This window comes from Acipenser ruthenus, chromosome 47, assembly GCF_902713425.1.
Source record: "Acipenser ruthenus chromosome 47, fAciRut3.2 maternal haplotype, whole genome shotgun sequence".
Classification (NCBI taxonomy): domain Eukaryota; kingdom Metazoa; phylum Chordata; class Actinopteri; order Acipenseriformes; family Acipenseridae; genus Acipenser; species Acipenser ruthenus.
This window is the reverse complement of record NC_081235.1, coordinates 7070367-7095318: the sequence shown is the minus strand read 5'-3', so window position 1 is coordinate 7095318 and position 24952 is coordinate 7070367. Positions and strand designations below refer to the sequence as shown.

The 24952-nt window shown below is 40.6% G+C and overlaps 2 protein-coding genes across 3 annotated transcripts in view; one reads left to right on the top strand and one right to left on the bottom strand.

The window, feature by feature from the left end:
- The window catches only part of LOC131721047 (lipoprotein lipase-like), an 8620-nt gene extending 7004 nt beyond the window's left edge, over nt 1-1616 (top strand). For both annotated transcript variants that reach the window (XM_059014070.1, XM_059014069.1), the window contains exon 10: nt 252-1616. In XM_059014070.1, coding sequence (XP_058870053.1) covers nt 252-273 — 22 coding nt within the window. In that variant the 3' untranslated portion in view covers nt 274-1616. The remainder of the gene's footprint in view (nt 1-251) is intronic.
- LOC117966367 (disintegrin and metalloproteinase domain-containing protein 10-like) lies at nt 1415-24952 on the bottom strand. The gene is made up of 16 exons (XM_059014068.1): nt 24718-24952; nt 23920-24058; nt 22286-22404; nt 21686-21841; nt 14696-14790; nt 14098-14220; nt 10340-10432; nt 9838-10006; nt 5943-6106; nt 4771-4942; nt 4245-4389; nt 3707-3890; nt 3509-3608; nt 3185-3405; nt 2683-2779; nt 1415-2534 (listed from the first exon to the last, which is right to left on the bottom strand). Exons 1-16 carry the CDS (start codon nt 24767-24769, stop codon nt 2440-2442), a joined length of 2124 nt encoding a protein of 707 aa, XP_058870051.1. The 5' UTR covers nt 24770-24952; the 3' UTR covers nt 1415-2439.

Below are 24952 nucleotides of genomic sequence, written 5' to 3'. Positions count from 1 at the left end.
GCATTATCTAAAGGGAAGGCAATTAAGCAATCACAGGTATTAAAAAATATATATATTACCTATGTTCAACCTGGCGCCACATGGAGATTTCACCAGGTCTGGGCTCGCTTTTATACTAATCTAGATAAGCTTTAAAAGGAAAATCACAACATTATTGTTTTTATAGTACTGTAGTAGTATTTTATAGGGTACTAACCATATATATATAAAACAAATTTTTAATAACCCAGGTTTGTTTTTGTGTGTTGCAGACATGTGACAAAGAAGCATTGAGGCTGTACGGAACAGTCTGGAACAGTAGCCTGGACCAATCATATCATTTTCAAAAGAGCACTTGGCAATCAACTTTAGCCAGCCTTAACTATTCTGTTTATTATTTATTTGTTTGTATATATTGTACAGCAGCACTACTACTTTTGTACATAAGTAACATGTTTAATTTAAAAACCAAAAACTTAGTTTTAATCCGTGAAATACTTTTGTTATGTCAGTTGGAGCCTGTTTATATGTGGGTATGCTGTCTGTGTTCATTGAAGGGAGCAAGAGAGCCTTAAAATATTATTATGTGAAACACCTGGTCAAACCATAGACTATTTATTAGGTAACTGAAAGATAGAATGGGGCTGAATTATATGGTCTTTATACCAAAATAAAAATTGTTTAAGCAAAATACAACTCTCCGTCTCACAAAACGAATAACAAACAACTATTAAGGTGAAATTTAAGCACTTAGGTTTACCAGTTGCTACAAAAAAGTAAACATCTTTGATAAATCCGGCCCGATGTGCCTTAAAATACTTGATTGCATTGCAAAATATACTTGAGGTACATATTTTTACAGCATATCTGTTATAACAACTGCTTCTCTATAACTCGCTATAATTACCCACAGGGTTGACTTCACAAAATACAACGCTGTGCAAAGTGGTCTGCGGTAATGCACGCTTTATTTAGGGCATTGAGCGTGGTTCAGATCATTAAAATCAACCCTGTATATTGTTTGATGCTTTTACAGGACTGTTGCAATTTTACAGCTGTTAATATTTAAATCACAGAAAATGCCCTTTGTCTTTATATGTGGGTGTCTGTTACTACAATTCTTTGTAAGAAGAGTATAGAATAGTTTGCACTTGCTGCTGACGCATTCTCTGTCTGTGCCTTTGTTATTTTAAGGTTAACCTTTTAAAGTTGACCTTGTTTTTTTCAGTTATCACTCTATATAATAGCGGTTGAAAATAACCTTAGAGTTTTAACTCGTCAGTTTGCACGTGTATAAACATTCTTCATTTTTGTTTAGCGGAGAACATCTGTCCTGCAAAATTGTTTTCATAATTTGTATATTTCTGTTTTATACTGGGAGACTCTGTGTGTGGTATTGTATTGCTTGTAGAGATCTATTTTTTTAACTACAGTATTTAGTGTTTTGCACTGATGTAAAAAAAAGGTCAAGTTGTAAAACTAAAGAAAAAAACGTAACATGTTAATACTGTAAATTGATAGTGATGTAAAACATTGAATGATTGTTCGAGGGGGAGGGATTAAATCTCGAAGCGGCAGATTTTCTTTGTAAATAACTGTAAATATGATGTTTTAATAAATTACAACCTACACCCGTTCATCTTCTTGTTTCTTTACAACCAACAACAATTTTAAAATTAATCCTGCTCTCTGAGCAAAAAGCGTTTCTGTTTACAGGATGTTTTTTAAATTTAATTAAGTTAATTTTTCCAAATTAGACATAAGTGGTGCAATGGGCTACTTAACTTGCGTCTCATGCTTTTAACATCTGGAAGCCAATTAAACACCTTGTTGGGACTAGGTCCTGGATTGGATGGACTGAAAGAGCCCCAAGTCAATAGCACGGCTCTGGAGCATGTGAAGAGAAAGGCAAAAACAACATGATCCCAGGACTAAAAAGCCGCGAGGAACGGGTTAAATAAAAAAAACTGAATTCGGTACCAGCTGGGGGCTGATCTGACCTAACGTTCATCTTTCAACCTTTTAAACTCAAAACTGACTCTGTGATGACATTCACCGTCTGCTGTGTTCCTGATTTACTGCACTCCCTGACAGAAGCCACAGCCGTCACTCTTTATTACTGCATGAGGCGCTGGTGCCATACCCTTGCACAGCTGACATTAAAGAGCCTGCAGAGCTGCTATAAATACTTTATTCTATGTAACAGTGGAAACATGCTGAAGGTGTCTCATCAACTATATGAACATAATTCAGATATGTTCTTTAACATCATTTAATCAAAGAAACTACAAAAAGCCTGCCGGAAGCCAGAACAGCAGTACAGTATTTCATGTTAGATTTCAAAATGTCGCATTTTTCAATTGTCCGTTTTTATATGGAAAATTACAAAGTGGTATGCAAGTCAATATGTTAACGTAACATTATTCAGCAGGTTTCATTCGACTGGCTTCAGATTCATAATTATTTCAAGGGGAGCATCATAGACTCCTGCATCTGGCGTTGTTGTCTCTTGCTGGGGCAAGAGGAGCTTTTACTTCTAGCTCGAACATCCTCTTCTGTAAAGAGAAAAACATTCTTCAATGTGCTACTTTTTCCATACTATTGAGTTTGAAATTGCATATCTGCTTAGATTAGGCAGTGGTCTAATTACACAAGCTTATTTCTTATCTGTTTATTTGTTGTTTGGAATGTCCGATTACTCACCTGGGCTGCTGTCCGCAGTGTGTCCAAACAAAAACACTGTGCTGGCCATTACAGTGGATAAGGCCAGAATGACCAGGAGGATCCCCCACCAGTATGCCTGTGGAACAAAGACAGAAAAAAACAATCAGAGCTTAAGGGTCTTATAGTAAAGCATAGCACAGTACATCACAGCACAGTATAGTGAACTATGGCACAGTACAGTATAGAGACTCCAGAGACAACATAGTTCAAAGGTTGAATTCTTACAATGCTTTCTGGAAAATAAATCAAAGACAATGAGCCAATTAGAATTTCGCAGCAGCACTGAGTTTAGATCAGGGGCAGCCAAAGTGGTCCCTTCCAGTTCTGGTCTTTGTTCCATCCCTGTTCTAAATTGTTTTGTTGAACCAATTAAACCTCCATCCAGACCCTGCAGTACTTAATTATCTCATGTTACCTGAGTGGAGTGGCTCTCCAGGGCCGTGATTGGATACCCCTGATTTAGATGTACATTTCTTCCTACCTTCATCCACTCAGCTAGATCCTCAAACTCATTGAGGCGCAGAAAGGAGTTCTTCAGTCTGGCTATGGGCCCGTCCGCGTCCACCAGCCGACAGATATTGAATTTATCGCAGTAGCCCTGCCTGTCCGAGCACGCGGCCCCGGCTGGAAGGGCGATCTCAGCGCCTCTGAAATACTCAAACAGAACCGAAGAGGTGGTGCTGGCGCACGTGGACGGCTTCCCTGGAATCGAAGAGAAAAAAACTGAAACCATCCCTTAAAAAAAACGAATGCCGATAATAACACTTTGAATTATTGTCAGCAACTTTATAATACCTGACCGTACCTGGCTTCTGGCAGCAAATGTAGCATTTTTCCTTCATGGAATTGCCTAAACAGCCGCACTGCTCCAGACCGTATTTGACACAGAGCGACTGGTCGCACTTCTGTTATTTAAAAAGAAGAAAAAGCAAAAGGATATTTCTTGCTAAGAATCCCAAGTGGAAACTGTTTTAAACAAGCAGAGAAGAAGGAGAAGCCTCACCCCGTTGATACAGACGCGTGTTCCCAGGTGGCAGGTGGTCATGTTGGCCTTGGGTGTGGGCGAGGGGCAGGACGCGCCCACACCAGAGCACTCGCTCTCAAACTCACAATCATTTTCCTGCTGGCACTTCTGGCCTTGTGGCTTGAAAACACATTGATGGCTGCAGCACTTTCCTTGGCTGGGGCTGAGGAGGACAGGGGAGTGATGAATGAACTGCTTTGGCTGTGTGTAGCTATATTGCCTTTCAAAAGTTTACCCCAGTAAATTTCTCCTACAGTGCTTCAATCAATCGAACGATTGATCAGTCAATCAAATTATTTTTGTGTAGCGCCTTTCACAGCAAAACCATCTCAAAAAGCTTGACAAAAATAAAAAGTTGGGTAAAACAATTAAAGCATACAAATTAAAAATGTCCTATTGGCGATAGTTTGCATGCTCTTTTTATTTCAGTATGCTTTTACCACGATATACCACAATACACTTTTTTATGGGTTTCTTATTTCCAAGCATGTACCTCACTGAACAATCTAGACAGTACCTGCACTGTTTCTGGGGTTTAAGCTTGCAGTGAAAGTCTTCCGATTGGCTGGCGCTATAGCAACAAGGGTCAGTGTCATTGTGCCCCACATCACATTCCTCCCCATCTTCCACAATCTGGTTCCCACAGATTGGCAGGCCACTTTCTAAAGCAAAAAAAAAAAAAAAAAAGACTTTTTTTTACACCAGTGTGATGCTTTGCCTAAAACACCTCATGTACTAGGCTATGTTTTCTATCCCCTGTTGATGTGATTTTGTACCCCCACTTTCGCAATGTGTTTTTCATGGATTTTCATTTATATTTTAAATGTCCACAAGGTGGCGTTGGTGTATGTACCGTACTCACAGTTATTTCTGAATCTGTTTTGTCAAGTGGTAAAACTAAGAGATTAAGAACAAAGGAGATTTAAATTGTTCACTGGGTGCACTGTCAGAATGCTTTAATTAAGAGTATTCCTGGTCTTCAAACCAATGTTTAGCAGTCTGTTTAGTTTACTTGGTGGATGATTCACTTCCTCTTCCCTTACCTGTAAAGCACTTGTCCTTCTTTATCCTCAGCAGTTTGCTGATGTGCTTTACGCTGCATGGAGAGAATCTGTCGTTGTTGCCCTGGTTACCTTCAGAAGCGTATGGGAACATCAAGAAGTTCCCTTGGCCTCCAGTTGGAGTTGAAGCCTCACACTCACCCTTCTCATCATGCTGCAACAGAAGAGATGGTACGGGTATTGAACAACCACTACTCATGCACCCACATACTGAAAGCCAAACAGTATTGAAGGCAGATCCAGCACAAAAGCACCAGTGTAAAACCCTGCACTGGAATTCCATCATGGGGATTCTTATTCAGATACAGATTTGGCAGCTGCAAAACTGTCAATGAGGTTTGTGTCTTAAGCATTCTTAAAAAGGACTTCTATAATGGATGATGGTTGATTGCCTTTTCTGTGTAAGCGTGTAAGGAGTAATGCATCTGCAATAAAAATAACCATGCGTCATTCCAGGTTTCCTAAATTTTTTATACTAACCCCACTGACAGCTGAAGCTGTGCAAGTACACGATAAATCCTACTTTCTTCAAACCGAGAAACTGGTGGTTTATGGGTAATCAACACCACAGCCAGGATTGACTGAGCTGATACACAGCAGGGCAGTGATGGGGAAGCTGATTGGAAACCCTATTTAGAAATTCTATAATAGAGTTAATCCAGCCTGGAACGTTCGGGGCACAACTCCAGTGCCAGCAGGTATCACATTGCAGAAGGAAATATGAAAGGCATTAGGTGAGAGGCTACACTGGCAATGAGGTGGAAAACAACTAGCTAGAGCCTTGCACAGCTTGCCAGTCTCCAAACTACAAGCTACAAGGAACCTTCACACCCACATTGATCTAATTGAATTCTAGAATTAAAGCAGTGCGTGCCAAGAAAGGTTCAGTCTTCTAACATTAGTCTCCTATGCACTGCGCGTTTTAACAGCAACCCAGTGTAAACACATACCCCAAAGGTAGCTTTGGCTGTTGAGACACAAGCTTCTGCACCATTGAAATGGGCTTGCAGCTAAGCATCATTTTGCAAGCATTTTTCACTAAGTGCTGGATGCTATCCTTAGTGACTCACGATGGTGGCCTCTGCATGTCTATGCCAGGTTTCCCCGTGCCTTGATACAGCCAAACAGTTTTAAAAGTAGCGTAATGAGCTCACCGGCGAACCAAGGCTGTGCCCCAGCTCATGTGCCATTGTGAGATGGACCAGTTTAGGGGGCAGATAGTCCCCATATTTCTGCAGTGTGACCAAGCCGGTGTTCAGGGAAGCGTTGGTGCCATCTTGAAACACTGCACATCGGGAACAAATCCCACCAGAATTACCTGCAAGACAGAGAGCCACTCAGCCTGAAAACTGCTACAATTTCTTTGGGTCCTCTATTGATCTTTAATCGTTAGCACTGTACTGTATATTAAGTGTCATTAAAAACCCTGCCATTGCACTGTAATGGCACTGCGATTGCATGTAATGGTCACATCGTAATTACATTGTAAATACATAACCACATGTGTAAGAACTGGAACGTTACAACAGTGTAACAGGACAGGCTTGTTCCCGACAGACACTAGTTGCTCTTTACCGCACTTATAAAACCCCAAACACTGTCGCCATCATGAGAATGTGGGCTAGTGAAAGGACTGCGGTGAGAGGTAACAGGGTGTTCAACCTTTTCTAGGAAAATAAATAGCTTCATTCAATTTTGACCAACCAGAAGCCTCGTTTCCATGGGTAATAAATGCAATCTTTGCTGCCAGGATCTTATTTGATGGTACACAAGTCCTGTGCTTTGTAACTGGACACCATCCTATAGGAGTTTATTTAAACTGCAGTTTAGTGACAAAACAGTCCTTTCATACCGTTCCTAAAGCTGCTACTGACTTTGTCAGACCAGCTTTTACAGCTCTTAGTATACGTTAGTAAAATATATGACCACTAATATAGAATGCTATGTTTGTACCAGTGGATTGCTACTGTACTGTCAATGCATCGCCATTGAAGATAATTTAAAAATGAGTCAATGCTCAATGCAATCCTACACCCCAACTGAATAGACACACCTTCTCTAGGAAGGCATAGCTAATTCATTGGGATAATAGTCATGTAACTATCTTGCCTTGAAGGGATTAGGTCTTTGCTATGTAAGCATGCGTCACACTGTTCCATTCATCGTCGGTCATGGACTACTTCAAACACAAAAAAAGAATTAGAAGTCAATTTTACGAAGTGCTTTTATCAATGACTTTAATGGGCAGGGATGGAGTGGGGAGGTTAACTGCATATTGTCTACAGCTGTCTGTATACTGTTATGAAACCGAACCGTTAAAAGGCTCCCGTGTGAAAACAAGTTCAAGCAAAAACATGCTGTGAAGGGTAAAGCAGTCACCCAGAGGACGGGGTTGCTGGGTTTAAATGGAACACAAATGACACGATTAAAAAAGATCATGTTTCTCGGAGAGTGACGCTGGCTTGACTGCTTCCCAGAGCGGGTTGTCTCTTTGCATGCTGTTCATTCCTTCAGCCGTCACATGATTTTCCTAAGCCAGTCAAAGTCAAAGCAATGTCATGCAATTGTCTATTAAACTCCCCCATAGCGACGACACCAGCCAAGTCTCAAGGGCTGGTATGCAACCATCTAGGTCCTTGACAACAAAAGACCGGGCTGGAGGAGTGGTGTGTGCCTCTCAGTCACATGTCTGTGATAAGACCCCCTCACGCCCCCCTGAAGCAGCCAATCAGAAGCAGGGAACAAACAATACACCAGTAATGCACAAAACACCACAGGCTTTGCTTTGACCAGCGGCCTGTGAAATGCTACCAAAAACATAAGCTGCTTTGTACCCATCTCTGCGAATATAGCTTGGCATTAACGTGGAAGACATAATAGGCTGCCACAGGACAATACAAGAATTTTATTATCAACTTTGTTTTTTGTAACAGCGTTGGAGTTGGAGTGTGGTTTTCGAAGTGTCAAATACAGTTGTTTGAGAAAGACAACACTGTTTCTGCCGCCCATTATCACACACACACACACATTTCTTAATCATTTGTAACTTTTTTTTTCTTCCAGTGAGGTTGCAATCATTTTTGTTCTGAACTCCTCCACAATTGGATGAATGCCACTTTAGTCAGTATTTAAATTAACGTAAAAAAAAAACTGTGGCGTGATTGTAAAAGGATTGGCCCCTCTAAAAATGTATTCTTAAATACTGTATACACAGTAATTAAGTACTTTTTTTTATCACAGTCAACAAAAGCATAATAGAAAAGGATAAAGCACTTCTTTTGTTCAAGTTCAGCTGCAATGTATAATTTCAAAATGAATTGAAATCCAGGGGTTTATTTAGGTGTTGAGAGGGCTTTTTATTTTTGGGCACGGTTCTAAATTAAAATTGCAGCAGATAAAGGGAAATACCTTTTCAATTTCTGCTCAGTCTGTGGGAATGTGGGAATTGATCGAGATTCTGAGGAATTTCACAATAGTCTCCCCTCCTTCGTTACCTGACAGATTTGGAAAGACAGATCCAACAGTGTACATTTGACTAATCTGAGTAACAGAGCCTCCTGTCTGGCAACCAATAAATACGTTTGTTCTGTGTGTGAGAGACACCTTCATACCCAATGGAGATCCAGCCTAACCTTGAATGCATCTCCTGGTATGTCTTTGTGGATAGACACAATATACTGCACACTATGTGAATCTTTAATCACTTGATAAAGAAAGTTTATGGAAAAGTCAACGATATTCTGATTGCTAGCTGGAGTTTGTTTAACCCTTGGGAAGTGTATTGTGATACCCCACGGTCAAAGCTAAGCTAGTAAAATAAGGTAAAGCTAAATGAGAAAGTGAAATCATGGCAAAGCACAGCTAATGCATAGCATTGGGAACTCAAGCATGCTGCAGAATGGGGAACTCAATCACCAGACATATACAGCTGTGACCAAAAGTTTTTCATCATCTAGAATTTTAGGATTGAAACATCATTTAAAAAAAACAAAAAAAAAAAAAAACTGGAACATCATGCGATCAAAGAAACTACAAAATGATATCGCAAAAGTCTTTAGGAAGCAAAATGAGTTAATTCTATAGGGTGATGCTAAACCTTTGGCCGTAGCTGTAGACTGTGTCAGTCAGCAGTGACAGGTACACTGCACTAAAGAAACCTGAAACCTCAGGGAAATCTGAAGATCTCAATTGCTGAAGTTTAGTCCAGCCCCCCTGCTGCGTGGGTTTGAGGAATTCCAAACACAGGCACGCAGAAGAACAGTTTAGCAGCACCTGGCCTACGCGTCACTCTGCATAGGGAGACCAATGTGTCAGTTTGATACTTTTTCTGTTGCAAATCCTCTCTGAGCCCGTCCTCATTGTGTGAAACATCAACAAAAGAACTTGACCTTGGCACTCCCTGCCTGCTCTGCCTCAACAGAAAATGAGACGTTCCTCAGAGTTTTATTTTTTGTTTTTCTAAACCAAACAAACTAAGATATTTAATTCAAGGTTACTTGTTATTATCAGTTATTTGGGTTTCATTTTGTAAGATCTTCACCTTTTAGAAAAATGGGATTTAATTGAAGACTGGCTTTGAAATAATGAGCTCAATTCACAAAGCTTTAACACGTGAGATATGAAAAGAAGGTTTTCACAAAGTCACGTTTCATGAGTAACATAACATTTTGTTTTAATTCAGGAAGTGTGGAACAATGTCATGAATAACTGACAAGTTAAATATTTGTAAATAATTCTAAGTTGCTACAGCCTTCGGTTCTTTGTTCTAGTTCAAGAAAGCATGCTGCAGCTCACTACAGTGTGTATACCACGTTTCATCCCAATCTAAAGAGCGCTTTTCAAGATATAGCTCAGATATGCTCTGCATGCACGGGACATTGAATAACTTCCTGAAACAAATGTCCATGCAAAGAGGCAGCCAGATGGCAAGATATAGCTTTCCTTAACCCATTTCAGTACTTTCAGGAGAAATGCCTACACCAAGATTCATCACAATTGGTGATCAGCTTTGTGAAATGTAAGTATCAAGTACATTAGGTCAGGCATTACCAGGCTTTCCTTCCCAGGCGAGCCCCAGGACTCCATTGTAATCCCGGTCTGTCATCAGGTAAGACAGGCAGTAGTTATCCCAGTTCTCTCTGGAGTGCAGCATTAGGAGCTTCTCTGGGCCAATGAAGGGAGAGTACTGCAGACTAGAGGGGTCATCGTCTGAAATGACCTAAAATAAACACCATATGTACCAGCACTGTGCTTCTGGACACTTTATAACAGATGGATCCAAAGGCAAATTCAATTCCTCAATACCTTACTGAATCCCATCAAAACTCCAGCAGAACCATTAGCAGGCCACTGCATTACTGGCAACAAATAATGCCCTGTGTGGTCATGACAGCATAACATTACAATAGTGAAATGAAATCATTTTGTAAGTAAATAAACATTTTGTAAAATGGTTTACATCACTAGCTGAAAAGTCCTATTGCAGAGATGGCAGCTGTGGGTGATTTATATTCCACTTTTTTGGCACGGTGCATTAGGACCAGGTACTTACGTGAAGTGTTTTAACCTTGAAGTTGATAAGCCGGATGCCCTCGAAATCAGCTTTATCATAGATATCATTGACGGCTCGCATATAGTTACCAATCTGAAGAGGAAAAGTATGTAAGTATTCTGGCTAAAACCACCATGACATTGAAATCCCCTTTAAGATAATTTTGATATCGAATAGGATTTTTGATGGCAAAACTATGCCACCCTGTGGTCAGGTGATGTAACTGTAAAACTGATGAACTGCTTATATATTTATAGTAGACACTTGCTAAATTGCTAAATACTTTTATTACAACATTTAATCACATCTATAAATGTGTTATTAACAGTTTATTAGACTAATATTTTAATGGCGCTTTTAGTGTAAATAATTGTGTTGTCATTATAGGTTCCTTGAATATTACATACTTGTATAACACTGTATTGCTTTAGCCTGTTATTATCGTTAATAACTCATTCACATTGTAATAACACATTTATAGATGCGTGATTGATGGCTAATAACCAATCCTTGAACTAAAGTGTTTCCCAGCCTTTCTGCCTGTTAGAAAACTTTGTGTCCAGATTTGACCTTCTCACTGGACCCACTCTCTGGTACACATAAAGCAGCTGCTATTAAATGCTGGCAGTGAGCGAGGGAACCCACTGACCCTGAATATCAGTCACAGGATCTGTCCAAACCAGAGCTGTCAGGTGCTTTCTGCAACACTGATCATCAATGGAAACTTCCACATCCACTTTGATAAGTCTACAGCTCTGGCCAAAAGTTTTGCCGCACCCTATAGAATTAACATATTTTGCTCAAACAAAACCTGCTGAAAAATGTTACGTTAACATATTGAATTACATACCGCTTTGTAGTTTTGCATAGACTTAACGACAAACTGACAACAATTGAAAAATGTGACATTTCAAAATCTAACAGGAAATTCTGCACTGCTATTTTGGCTTCCGGTAGAATTAACAAAATCATTTTGTAGTTTATTTGATTACATGATGTTAAATAAAAGATCTAAATTATGCTCGTATAGTTTCTTTTTTTTAAATTATGTCTCAATCCTAAAATTCTAGGTGATGCAAAGCTTTTGGTCCTAGCTGTAGACCTCAAAAAGGAAACACATTTTCTGTACTGTTTATTCACACACCCAGGATTCAAAGATAAACTCTTAATAGGCGGCTCGCTAAATAGAAAACCGCCAAACAGGTCATGGAGTTTGTTTGATTTAATCTGAAAACTTGGCAAACCTCAGCTGGCATGTAGGGATTTGGCAGCGAGATTCTGTATCGTGCGATTGTGTGTATGCATGCAAATACAGTACATTCTGAACTGGGTAGAGAAGACTGGTAAATGAGATAAGAATCCTGCTCCTGGTTAATAGGAGGCACCTATGGAGATGATACTTTCAAAATGGGTTCCCAGCAAAAGGTTACTACAGTAAATAATTTAAAATACCTTTCGAAGGGGATGCGATGGAGAGAGGAAGGGGGTGGTGGGTGGGTTGAACTGAGAATATATTGAGAAATCCTGCTGACCAATAAACTAATGTGTTGCAATCCCATGGCATGCACTGAGGAGCCCGGAGAGGAGTGTCATGTACAGACGCTGGTGCTGGCTCTGGCACTGCAAGGACCTGCACTGTGGAAAGAGCCAGTCTGGGACGCTGTCGCATGGCTGGCATCTCCTTCCATGGGCATGTGATGGGTGGGTACAGAACGCCAGGGGCAGTTAATACCACAGCTGAGGGCAATGTGCTGGCATTCTCCCAACAGACCACAACTCTAACAACAGCTACATTGTATGAGGTGATAAATGGACCTGACCTTGGAGTCTATTAGTAGTAGAATGCTTTTTTTTGTGGGATTTTAAGTGTAACTCTTTTAAGACACAAACATGCAAGCAAGTAACAGTATACTGTCTGTGTAGAAGAACCTCTGCACTGGTCATTATTGTCTCCTCCCTAGAACAATGTCACTCCACAGTCTAATCTGTGAGCTGCAGCTTGCAAACCACCCATAATAATGACTTGTGGTGAAGAATAGTTACATAGCTGTCATCCCTCCCTTTGTTTGCTTTCAAACCCAGCGATTAAAAGCAGAACTCGCCCAATCCGCTGAGCGAGTTTGAGCAAACAGCCAACATGCCTGGTTGCTGAATTACATACAGTATTTGTATTGGCTGTCTATCAATGTTGGGAATTCCTGACAATCCAATTCTCCATACTGTATATATGAAAACAGTACGAATATTGACAATATGGCAAAACTCCAAAATCAAAGTTATTCGCTGATCTTTTCTTTCTCTTTGGATTGTTTTCAGAAACATGCCGAACAAGATCTTTTATTTTCACTTTAATTCCTGGGTCTGACGTACATTTTCTTTTAGTAATCTCAGGACCACAAAATACTGATTCTTACCAAGAAACCCTTGACTTTACATTCGGCAGAGACATCCAAAGACACTAAAAAAGACTTCTAGTCGAAATGTTTGCCACTGAATTCATTAAGTTTCCTTTAGCACCATGGCTATTCATTGCCATGCAATATAAAATGCTCCAAACGTTTCTTTGGGTCTACAGATTGGGACGTGTGTGTTTCTTTATTGTACAGTTATACTATGTGCTCTTGACATTGTATGGAAATGTGGGGATTTTGAACAAACTATAATGCTATGTATATTGCTTTATATATACTGTGTAAAAAATGGATTTTGCAAACCTTTACTTCAGTTCTGACCCCAATGCACAGTGCAGCTGCTTCATCCAATGAAAACTTGGTAACAGTCCAAACAGAATCATCTCTCTCTCTCTCTATTATATTACTGAAACACATTGTTGCAACTTTCTGCCATGCCCTCTGAGCATATAGAGGAGTCTATCCAAAAAGAGACACTTCCCAAAAGTTCCCACTCATTATTAAGCTAAATAAAGTAATTGCAATGAAGACTCAACACTGTCACTTTAAACGTTGCAGGGTGTACACGATGCTAAAACCGGAAACCTGAACCATATGAAAATATACATCCATTGATACAAAAATATCTAACCCTTCTTATCTTGCATAGACCTGCAGGTGCAGAATGACCTCATAACCCTCATAACAGGCAGGGTATTTTTGTTTCATAGTTCATTTGTTAAGAGTTTCAGAACTAATTATATCTTAGACATGAAACCCATTGCAAACACGAAGGGATGCAGGACAAAAAAGGCTGGATAACAAACAGAGTTTGCATTCCAAATATACAAGAACTGAGTGGTACTAGAACCCCCCCCCCTTGGGCTTGTATATTTATGACGTCCAGCCATCTGTTTTCAGTCAGCTCTGCATGTGGTTATTTTCAGGCATGCTTTGAAAAGTCTTTTACAGTCATGGTTCGGCAATCTCTGACAGGATTTGCAGCTATAGTATTCTACTCTGAACAGATTTCATGGGAAAAGCAGAGAGTCTGGCCTTTCTGACCCATTTACGTAAATGTATTAGTTATCTATCCTTTGGAATACGGAGTATGAGAAGTTGCATTGCACCCCCACCTGGTCAAACTGAGTCTCATGATGCAATTCAGTTCTATTCAATTACAAAACATTACAAGAAGCCCAGCTTGAATTGAATTTGCATACAAGGAATATCCTCAAGCATTCTTTGAATATCTGTGCATTCGTCAGCTTGACAGTTTAAACATGTTCTGATTTGCTTTCTGTTTAATACATGCAATGTTTCCTGCAAACATATTTACAGTAACATGAGTAACACAGTATAGCTCACCTGTGCCACCACTGCCTCCACGCTCCCAAACTTCTTGAAGTACAGGTGATCCGTCCTCAGGTACAGCATGCAGCTCGTTTTGGAATAGTCAAGAGTCCTCTTTGATCTTAGCGCAAGTTCATCCTTTACAATAAAATGGTTGCACTTTGCATGAAGTGTCTCTAATTACTGTGTATTTACAGAGTAGTTACATAGTAAATACATGTGTACTTACACCTAATTACAATGTTATTATGCAAGTTATAATGTACTTAGTGTATAAAATCTTTTTGCACGATATATGTAAGTACACAATTGTATCAGAAAAGGGTTAGGGTCAGGTTTAGAGTTTAGGGATAGGGTTAGGGTTAGAGTTGGGGTTAGGATTAGGATTAGGGTTAGGGTTATATCATGCAAAACTAATTTAGAGAGCACTGTAAGGTATTCCTCATAGTATTTTATTGTATATTATATAACTCATTCAATTAATTCCTTGGAAACTATTACTTGAACTGGAATAAAAAAAAGCACTGTGTATTTATAAAACAAGTCATCTTTAATGTGATCTTGACAGGAAATGAAAGTGTTTTGTTTTCCTCTGAATGATGTGATGTCTGACCTGCCCAAGGATTTCCTGTCTCAGGCTCTCTGCATACCGTCCCAGACTCGGAGTCCCGCAATGAGGAGGTTCCCTGGGTCCCACACGGGAGTAATCTGTAAAAACGAGAGGAGCAGGCTCATTAAAATAGAGGGAGAAAAAACCCACAGACAAATAAACACACGGTGATGACAACAAGAAAGTAATTGAGGAAGCCAGACAGAAATTAATTACTCATTGGGCAGTCAAAAACAACCATTCTCATTTGAAAGACGTGGATTTGTTGCAATTTGCTGCAATACAGACTGTGATATACAGTGTTATAGGCTGATAAAAATAACGTCCCATTCTCTTTTAAATGTACAACAATGGAAACAGCCACCACTCCATCTTTGGATCAAAGAGTGGTAAGCAAATTTTAATGGGAAGTAAATCTGACACTTTCTGATACTGCTGAAGCCCCTTTCACAGTGTCATGCGGGCCGGCTATGCGATTTCACACTGCTTTTGAAGAAGCAGGGTCAGACCTGGGTGACAGACACAAGTGTACAATGCGCGTTTCAATGCCCTGGATGCAGCTTGTTATGGGTGCTTCCATCCAAGCTTCTCTGGATTGAACCACCAGCCCCAGTGTTGATTAGAGCAAACGTTTCTTCATTCCTGTGATGCATTTTGTCTTGCTCGACCCGGTTCAAAGCACGTTGACCCTCATCCTGAAGTGGGTCACTGTGACCCGGATTGACCCGGGTACGACCCAGGCATGTGGTTTCACACTACACGGGATTGTGACCCAGGTAGCAGTGCCAGTATGAAAGGGGCTTAAGTTCTGTTATGTACGACCTTTAAGACTCCCAAACCACCTGCTGAATATAGTAAACTCAAAAATAAATACATTGTCCTGTTGACAGTGATACCCTTAATCCAAAATGTGGGCAGAGTGTTGTGGGCAATACTGGCCAAGTGACGTCTGACAGTGAATAAGCCTTTCACCGCTACTATAGGCTGAAACCAGTCACATGACTGGCTGCCACTGATAAGGTTTGGCAAAACATGTTAAAAAAAGTGATCGTTGCCAATGGGAGTCTTTGAGAACGATTTCCTCAGTAGGGGTGATAGTTGCACAGCACTTTTATCAGGTGTGTTTGAAGCAGGGCAGTGTTGGCGAGAGCTCGCTGGCATCTACACACTGCAGGTGACTCCTGTTTTATAGGTGTAGGAGAATAAAGCAACAACTGTTTAGATAGCAGGGGATTTACAGAGCTGGCTAAACCTGGCACCAACATGCCATTCCACTACATGTGTTTTTGCTGCCTTTCCTAAGTTGGTAAACTTGAAGATGTTTTGGGGGCTGCTATTGTGCTGAGACATGCATGCATTTCATTATCATGGGGAGGGGTGGGGGGGGAATCAAAGGGTTGATTTAGCTGTAAAACCACTAGTTGCAGAAGCATATGAAAAAGCATAAAAAGCAAATATGAGCTATGTAGTAATATATAGTAAATTAACCAACAGTTGGATGACCTAGTTTTAGAAGAAGTAAAATGAGATCATGCACTGTACAGTACAGAAGAATAGAACATAAATAGATAAATACTCAATATCAAGATGCCTGAAGCTTTAAATAAAGAGGAATAACAGTAGATCATTACATCATTAACTATGTAGAAAATGACATCACAAGCACATTAATGGATTTAAATATAAATAAAGGATAGTAGCTTCCATGACATCAAAAGCCACTGTTTGTTTTCAAACACAGTTTCCCTTGACACACCGAAACATTGGGAAGTTGGGTCTTTTGAGCAAATATATATATATATATATTCTTTGCACATATTCATAATACATTTGGATATTTAGTAGTTTATGTTGAAATGATATATTTCATTATTCCAAAGGAGCCATTAAATATATTTAATCAAGACCATTTTCACTTGCAGCCCTTGAAGACTTGAATCCAGCTGTATCAGCCTGTTGCAGCATCGAGAGACCTTGACTCCTCTGAGCTCGCTGGGGGATCAGGGGTTATGTAATGATAACAAGCCCAAATGTGAGAGCTGAACTAGGAGGGTGGAATGCTGGGAGCCAGATCTGCACGTCGTTATGTAAACCAGCCAACTGCGATTTCATTTCTGTTGCACAAATAATAAGTTCAATTAGTTAACGAGTCGCTGAGGAATCCAGTTTGTTTCACATTTAAGGTCATATTGTGCGTCACATTTATCAAAGTTAACCGGCGATTGTCAACTTGTAAATTAGGCCCACTTCTTTGGGTCTTTAATACACCTCATGGTTTGCTTGCAGCTAGACCTGTAACATTGTCGATTTCATTGGCCAAAATGCAGAAGACCTTCAGAAATATGAATTAGAAAACCCTTACTTTGCAAGGCCAATGCAGTCTACACCTGCAAGTCTACTGTGATGCAATGCTCGGGTAAAAACGGTACATTACAGCACTGGGGTCAGTCTAGTTCATTCAGGGGCTGCTTTTGAACCTTTCAAGGTTATATCTACAAACCACAAGCTGGAAGAACACCTTGTAAAAAAAAAACAGAACAGTTGCTCCCTATTTTTGGACGCAGAAAAACAGGTATTTCTCAATCTGAGTTCATGAGCATTGTGGTTCCTCCGTTTCCTATTGCTTCATTGTTCGACGTTGAGTTTGATTGACCGCGCCATGAGTTTAAAGTTAGCATGCAGTTAAACCTGTATAACTAATCAAGGAGCTGTCAAAAAGTGATCTTGATATACAGGTGCATATCCCCTTCAGTCACTGTGTATAATTGTACCATGTTAACTCTTCCTGTCTATGTATCTATTTTATAATGTCGACTTTCACCCTGTGTGGTGTTCTGTCTGACTGGAGTTAGAAATAGTAAATCAAATTATAGTGAGAGTCAGTGAGAAGTCCCCACAAATATAGGAATGCAAACGTGTGTGTGACTGTGTGTGTGTGTGAAGCGGTTTGGGATCCTTGTGATAAAAGGCACAATAGAAATGTGAATTGCTGTCGTTTTTGTTGTTACACTAATGAACAGTTAAGTCATGCCACCTGAAATTATTTTCGACTCATGCAGTTTACAATTGCTGTCTTATTTCCACGTGACCTGAGAAGATGCTGACTTTTCTCAGTCGCAGAACCAGCTCAGACTGGAACAGCTGATTTAGCACACAAAGGGTTAATCATTTGACAATACTGCTGTCGCACTGGCAGACGGCTGACACTGCAGCTTGGTTAAGCAATCTGAGAGAACATGCGATACAGAATCACACCACTCTGCTCTGCAGCAGCCAATGACCCCGCTGACCTGCCCCATAGAAGAAGAGCAGAGAGAGAATCTGAGGTCGTTGACCCCTTGACAGAAACACAGTGAGCCCAACCCTCTCCTCATACTGAGCTGTAAAGCTTCACAATAACACTGGAAGTATCTATACAAAGGAACACACTTTATAATCACAATAAATAAGGATTTTCCAACAGTCTGTATAGCACTTTTCATCTAACTGTTTCTGGAATGTGTGCAAAATGGCCAGTACATGCCCTGAACAAACTATCTTCAAAAGCAATGCAAACTGAACAAACTATCTTCAATAGCATTGCAAACTGAACAAACAATCTTCAACAGCAAGCAATGGTATTGCCCATGGCAAACTGAATCGTAGCCACTACTGCAAGTGTAGCACAACCCTCCTACTGTAAGCCAGTTTAGCAATGTTTGCCTTTTTAATGTTAGAATCCCTTGAACCGGTGTCATAATTCTCTTAAAGGATCGTGTCAACACGCATAGCAATGACTGAAGGACTTCAAAGCCATGTGATACACCTCCTCACATACCACCTGGTTATTGTCCTAGCAGATGCCTTATTAAAGGTTAACACTACCGCTATGGATAAAGCTGGCCCCTGTTGGTAATGGGATGTATTGCTACCTGTTTATGAGTAAACCTTGTTAAAAACTCAATAGTACCTTGATATGGGGACATGTGGTTGGTGCGTTGGTAATAGATTAGAACTCCAGGGCTGGCCAATGATTTAAAGAAACTAAACTAATTGAGAAATACTAAAAATAATACATGCATTGACAAACAATTCGATTTCCTTAAACAACTACTGATTTATTGAAGCACATCTCTGCTCACAAGTTGTTCAGAAACACAGCTGGCCTAAATATGTATTGAAGCGAACGTCAAGTGCCTCCAAGCCTTTCAATACCCTTTCAATCATGCGACTGGTATTTAGAATGAAGGGTCATGTCTTTCAGAAAGGACCTCTGGTAATATCCATAGGTGCTAAACAGTGTCACAGTGTCATGAAAAGAGAAAAGCTTACTGCAAGAATGTACAGAGGCAATGGGATATTATCCAAACCAGAGAGCATCTGAAAAATCAATCAAGCTCTACGATATTTTGTAAACTGACAGACAGAAGCATTGCTGATGTCTCTTTTTGTTCGTTTTCCATGGATCCCATTCCCCACGCTCCCATAAAGGGAATGCCTAGTTGTTTATATGAATACAGTCCCGACTATGCTCAAGAGACCTTAAAACTTCAGACAAACTTTTACAAAATAAAAACCAAATCTTGACTTTAGGTTTATAATTCCCACACAGTGCTGGTCGCTCTTCTTGTCAGGCTGTTACCTTGGTTAGTGGACACTAGCAACTCTGTTTTGTGTGCAAAGCCAACAAGTTATTGGAATTGTTGTTACAAAGAGGCTGTTATTACAACAGGGTTCAAAGCTGTTTAAACTTTGCGGTTCCAAAGGCTAATTGCTCCGCTGGGTTTTACTGCTTTTATAAATCGCTTTTCGTTAGCTGCGTTGGTGTGTTGGTATTAGATTAGCACTCCTCCAGGGCTGGTCAATGATTTAAAGAAACTGGCTTTGAAACACCCCTACCTACTGCATGGGATACATTGTAGTAAACTGGAGCAAATCCATTTGATATTTTACAGACTTGAACTTGAGAGTCAGTGCTCTGAGTAAGAAGAACATCTGTCACAGCAAAGAGCATGGTAAAGATCCCCTTCCACACACACACACACACACACACACACACACACACACACACACACACACACACACACACACTCACACACACACACACACACACACACACACACACGTGAAACAGGAATCATTCCTCTGTGTCCTTTTGAATGGGGTCAGTGTTCTCTCTCCCAGCGGTGGGATAAATGTAAGCCAACCGAACGTCATTATTTAAGCAGGTGCTAATGCAAGATTCAGTCTCTCTCGTGTGAAGGCTAGTTATCTGAAGAGCATGCGGGGGATCCTGGTTTACTGTGAATGCTCTTGCACAAAAACATAGAAACCACTGCTGGATTGTTCAAAAGACAGGGTGCTGTGGGTTCATTATTAATAAAGCTATGCATCAAGTATCTGTATCGGTGTGGGTTCATCCATGCAGTAGTGTTAACCTTTATCTGCTGGGGCAAAATGAGTTTAAAAAATGTGTTTTCCTATAGCTTTCCTTATATCGTTGTTTACGGCATAAACCCTGAAAAGTCATCTTGTTTGCTTTTGTTCATGTTGTTTCTGTCTGGTAACCTTCTGTCTGTATTTAGGAAGGCATGTTTTACAGTTGGATATATATTTTTTTCTCCAGGCAGTATTGCCTAATAATGTGGCTTGCTTCCACTGTTTTCCAGGAATAATCTGCAAAAGGTCTGCATGACTCCTGCAGGAGTGCTCCCCTGGAAGAGGAAATGCCCGAGAGTAAACCCGAGAGTGGAAAGGAGCCAACGCACTCAGCGTTACCTTAACCCTCTCCCTATCCGCACTGACACGGCTAGCGGTCTGCAATACAAACACTAGAGTCCTTTGTGTTCATTGGCAGTCTCTTGACGTTGGGAGGGTTACACTAGCTCAGAAGGCAGGTAGCTCTCTGGGTGGTGACCGAGAGTAACGCAGCAATGCAAACATTCCCCCAAAGTGGAGCTTGCTTTAACCATTTCCTTCTCTTCTCCAGAATCTAAACTGCTGCAGAAATTCTCAGGACACGACCGTGTTAAATTTAAATATATTACACAATAGCCATACAATAATCATTGGAGAAAGAAAAAAAAACTTTTTTTATAGCAATACATATAATACTGTATATTGGTGCCAAATATGTAAAAGTTATACCTCTATGATATAAACAAGAGGCGAAATGACACAGCTTTTACTGCACTTGACAAGACTCTATTGGACTGTTTGATATGATGTGCTTCAAATGGTATGAATGCATTGTGTAGCAGGATGGGGGGGGCGACTACGTAGAGTATAAACACACATGGCATTGCAAAGGCTATTACTACAGAGGGGGGCAGTAGTTCTGACGTGTCAGGTGGTCTTTTTGGTCACTGGTTTAATTTAACGGCCGGAGCGAGCTGGGGGCAGAAAGGATGTCCTGATATGAGGAACGCCTTGCCCAGTCTCAGCTGTGTGGGATTCTCTGACAGAACGCGTGCTCAAAGGGCTGTGTTGGCGGGACAAGGCGATAGGAGAAGCATTGCACAAAGTGTGCTAGCATCACGTTTCACTTTGCTCTCCATTCCAGTGATTTCCAAGCTGCGTGGGATGCAGCTTCAGGGTTTCAGATTCCATTTCTTGACTTGTACAGCTCTGATTGGATGCCAGCATGCCCCAAACTAAAGATCTGGCTGTACTTTATTCTCTTCACATGTGCATTCTCGTTGTCTATAGGAATGGTTCGACTGAAGCTCTGCCAGAGGTCCTTTGTTTTGCCCACAAGCTTGCTCCGCATGGGCTGATTTCATTGTGGGAACCGTTTGCTCAATCTTGAAGCACGTATTCGTGGTTATTACCTGCTCTCATTAGTTCTTCAACAAAGACGACTATTGCACGTTAATTAAAATATCAGGAACATAATGTTTGTTCTGAAACAACATGTGCAAATCTGAGGTTGCCTCGTGTACTGTGTGGGATGTCATATCTAGTAGATTTTAGGATAAACAAAGGCATGCACAAGACCAAAGACATGTAACTTACCAATGTCGTCTTCATGGTAGATGAGAGAGTGGTAATCAGTGCTGCTTTTGGTGTATCTTGCAGTGGGCTCAATGTAAAATGTGCCATTCTGCGTCTGGATAAAACCTTCAAATTGGCCGTCAATGACAGAACCGTGGCAGACAGAGTGACTCTCACCTGTGCACAGAAGAAGACAGTAGAAAATTAAATTATTTGGTGATTAAACGTTTCATTACACCGATGAAGGCACCAGCCGAGACCTCTATTACCTGATTGATCAGCTCGACTAAAAAGTTTTCTACTAAAATGACTATGAGTGGTGTGCAAAAGTGCTCTATTTGTGAAAAAATAAACTAACACAAAAATCACTACCTTATAGAAACCTCTCCTTTGCACAATATGGGATTTCAAATAATACAGGCTTACAGGTTGTGGCAGGGCAGAGAACAGTACAATCCAAAACCAATTTGACATGCTAGACTCCTCGACTGAACGGTCCATTTAAGAATCACAGAAAACAACAGCTCCTTTCCTCCGAAAAGACAAGGAGAAACAGAATCCCTGTTTGTTTGAATGTTTCTCTTGTGTTTTAGTGTTCAGCAGGCAGGCAGAAATTGTTACCTGCCAGCTCTCCAGAGTATATGTGGGAGGTATCCGCAGCTTCAGATGAGTTTTTGAAATGGATCTGAAAGTCTTCCGTGAACCCTGTGGAGTCTCTCTTCAGTCTTAAGTGGAATTTCCTAGGAAAAAAAGCAACATACTCAGTAGCGTTTTGATGTTATAGTGCTCGAAAACCCAAACATGAACTAACTACAGGTTTTATTTTACCCTGACAGTGGTTAATAGAGCATTATACTTGTAATGGATTGAGAATCGGGCAGTCGCGTAGACCTTTGAAAACACACCTAAAAGTGTTCGGTCTCTTAGCATACAGAAAGCAAAAAGTCACATGACCACAAAAGTATTAGTTCAGGGGTCAGACAAAGACATTAGGAAATCTCGGAGGTTATTGATATGCATGAGCTGCTGCTGATAAGGTTTTGGAACATCTGTGTATATTGTTTGATGAATGAAATTAGACTTTTTCCCCATTGAAGTTTTTCTGCTTTTGCCTTTTTAAATGCTTCCCAAGAGTTTAATTTCATCTGTGATTGTTTGGACCAGATTTGATTTTTTACATCATACAAGCAAAGAGAGAGTCTCTGGGTTACATCTGTGGGCCTTCCGCCATGTCAAATTGATCCATGGCATTGGCGGGGGTGAATTACACCATGCAGAAAGGGTAGCAAACCGAAAGAGCTCAGACCCTGACAAAGAGCTGTGTGCTCAAAACAGACAGCTTCTCTGAGAACACACCTCATACACCATGTTCAGTGCTTCCAGAACACGCTAGAACATTCCACGCCGTCAACATTCTACATCATTCGTCACAGTTCAATATGGCTTCCATTTTAGCCATGAAATAGATTCGTCTCTCCTGACAGAATAGTCGTCATAGGTTTTCAATGAAGCGAATACAACACCTGTTCCGGTATACACTGCCCCTAGTGCCTGAGGCGTTTATGAACAGACATGCAGGAGAACATTATATCACCTGCTGTGGTATAATTTGCAGGGGGTCAGCATTTAGAGTTTAAACGTTTAAACATTATTCAAACGTTAAGCATAATAACTAGAGGTGTGCAGAAACTCGTACTTGGAATTGCCTTTAAAAAGCATTTATCAGCAGGTATTCAATAAACCCATTCATTAATGTGTTGGTTTTAAAACTGTCCTTCCCTCAGCTTTACAATTGAGTACCATTCCATGGCAACTGGCTGAATATTTTCCTTTTGTACCGAAGCCATAAACTGACAAAACCTGCAGACCCGCGACAGTCCTTGTACAAAATAAAACTTAGATGTAAGGTCACTGTCTGGGTGATGTAAAAAAAACTGAAGTTTGTCAAAGGGGGATACCTTGAACCCCTCGTCCCAGCGTTCCAGTTAATGAAACTGGTAGATCTCTTGATCCACCCCTCCTGCTCTGCACTGGACTTGCCTGACCTCAGCACCACGTTACTGGATCCTCATCTGATGCACTACCCTTGCATGATTGCACTACTAATGTATCATTGTAGATATAACTTGTTGTAATCCTAACTTGCTGCATCCTAGTTCATATTGTATTAGCACTATTCTTTGCACTTGCTGTAAACTATACTGTATTAAATATTAAGCTTGCATTGTATCGGAGGTGATTCAGGAACCCTGTACCGGTCATAGGCGCTGAATTCCAGCTGGACAGTCCGCTCCGCCTCCCGCCTCGTCCTCTTCGCTCGCTGGTGACTCTGATGCAGAGCCTCTCTGTTATATGACAAGCCCTCATAGCGCTTAATGAACGGGCTGAGGGGGTCTGAAACAAAGAGAGGTGTTTTACAAGCAGCAGCAGCAGCAGCCGTTGTCTTTGGCTTTCAGAGTGCTATACCATGAACCGTGCGGTTTAGCCTATCTTACCATACTAGATATTTGAGGCTTCTCACTGCTTCTGAGCCTTGTTGTAAATGGCATGCTTTGCATCATTATTCTTCAGCTTTGCACATGCATGATTGCTACCTGCTCACTGCGGTTAAGACCCCTGGGAATGGGATAGAAGTATAGTCCAGGAACTACCCCAGGTAAATGAAGGCATGTACAGTGTAATGTTTAAATTTTAAATCTTTGTGAAAATCCTGCAATACCACATGCTTCACTACTCTGTACTGCTCTTTTACCACGGTATACCACAGTGCATTTGTAAATTAAAAACCTCTGACCGGTTAAACAGTACTTCTGAGATGTAGGTAACCCGCTTGAAACTAAACAATGTTTTAATGCATACGTTTTTTTCAACCTAAAGCCTGTGTTAAAATCTCCTCTTGCAGCATCTGTCGCATTCCACTGGAGACAAGTTGAGGCAGCTTGCTTAAACTTTCAGCTTGCACTTTGAGTTTCTCTGAACAAAATCGGTTATAAAAAACTAAACAAAAAAAACTGAACAGGAGAAACGAGAATAACAGACGGAAAACTTCCTACCTGCTCCAGATAAGATCGAGTGCACTAGAAGGAAGTATTTAATAATGTTCATGGTCTCGTCTGTGCCGTCCTGCTGTGGTTGTAGTTCAGGAATGCTGTACCTAGCCTCAGGTATATGTGATGATGATATGTGAATCACTGTTCTTTACATGTTAACCAAACTGTTCATTGGCTGTTGCCTTAACTGAGGGAACACACCTGGTTCTGAATACGGGGTACACAAGCCTTGAGTGTT

Coding starts and splice junctions, on each gene's coding strand:
- LOC117966367 (XM_059014068.1), bottom strand. CDS start 24,769: ATGAACATTATTAAATACTTCCTTCTAGTGCACTCGATCTTATCTGGA. Junction 4,390..4,770: donor GAAGGACAAGTGCTTTACAG/GTAAGGGAAGAG, acceptor TTTTTGCTTTAG/AAAGTGGCCTGCCAATCTGT. Junction 3,406..3,508: donor CATTTGCTGCCAGAAGCCAG/GTACGGTCAGGT, acceptor CTTCGATTCCAG/GGAAGCCGTCCACGTGCGCC.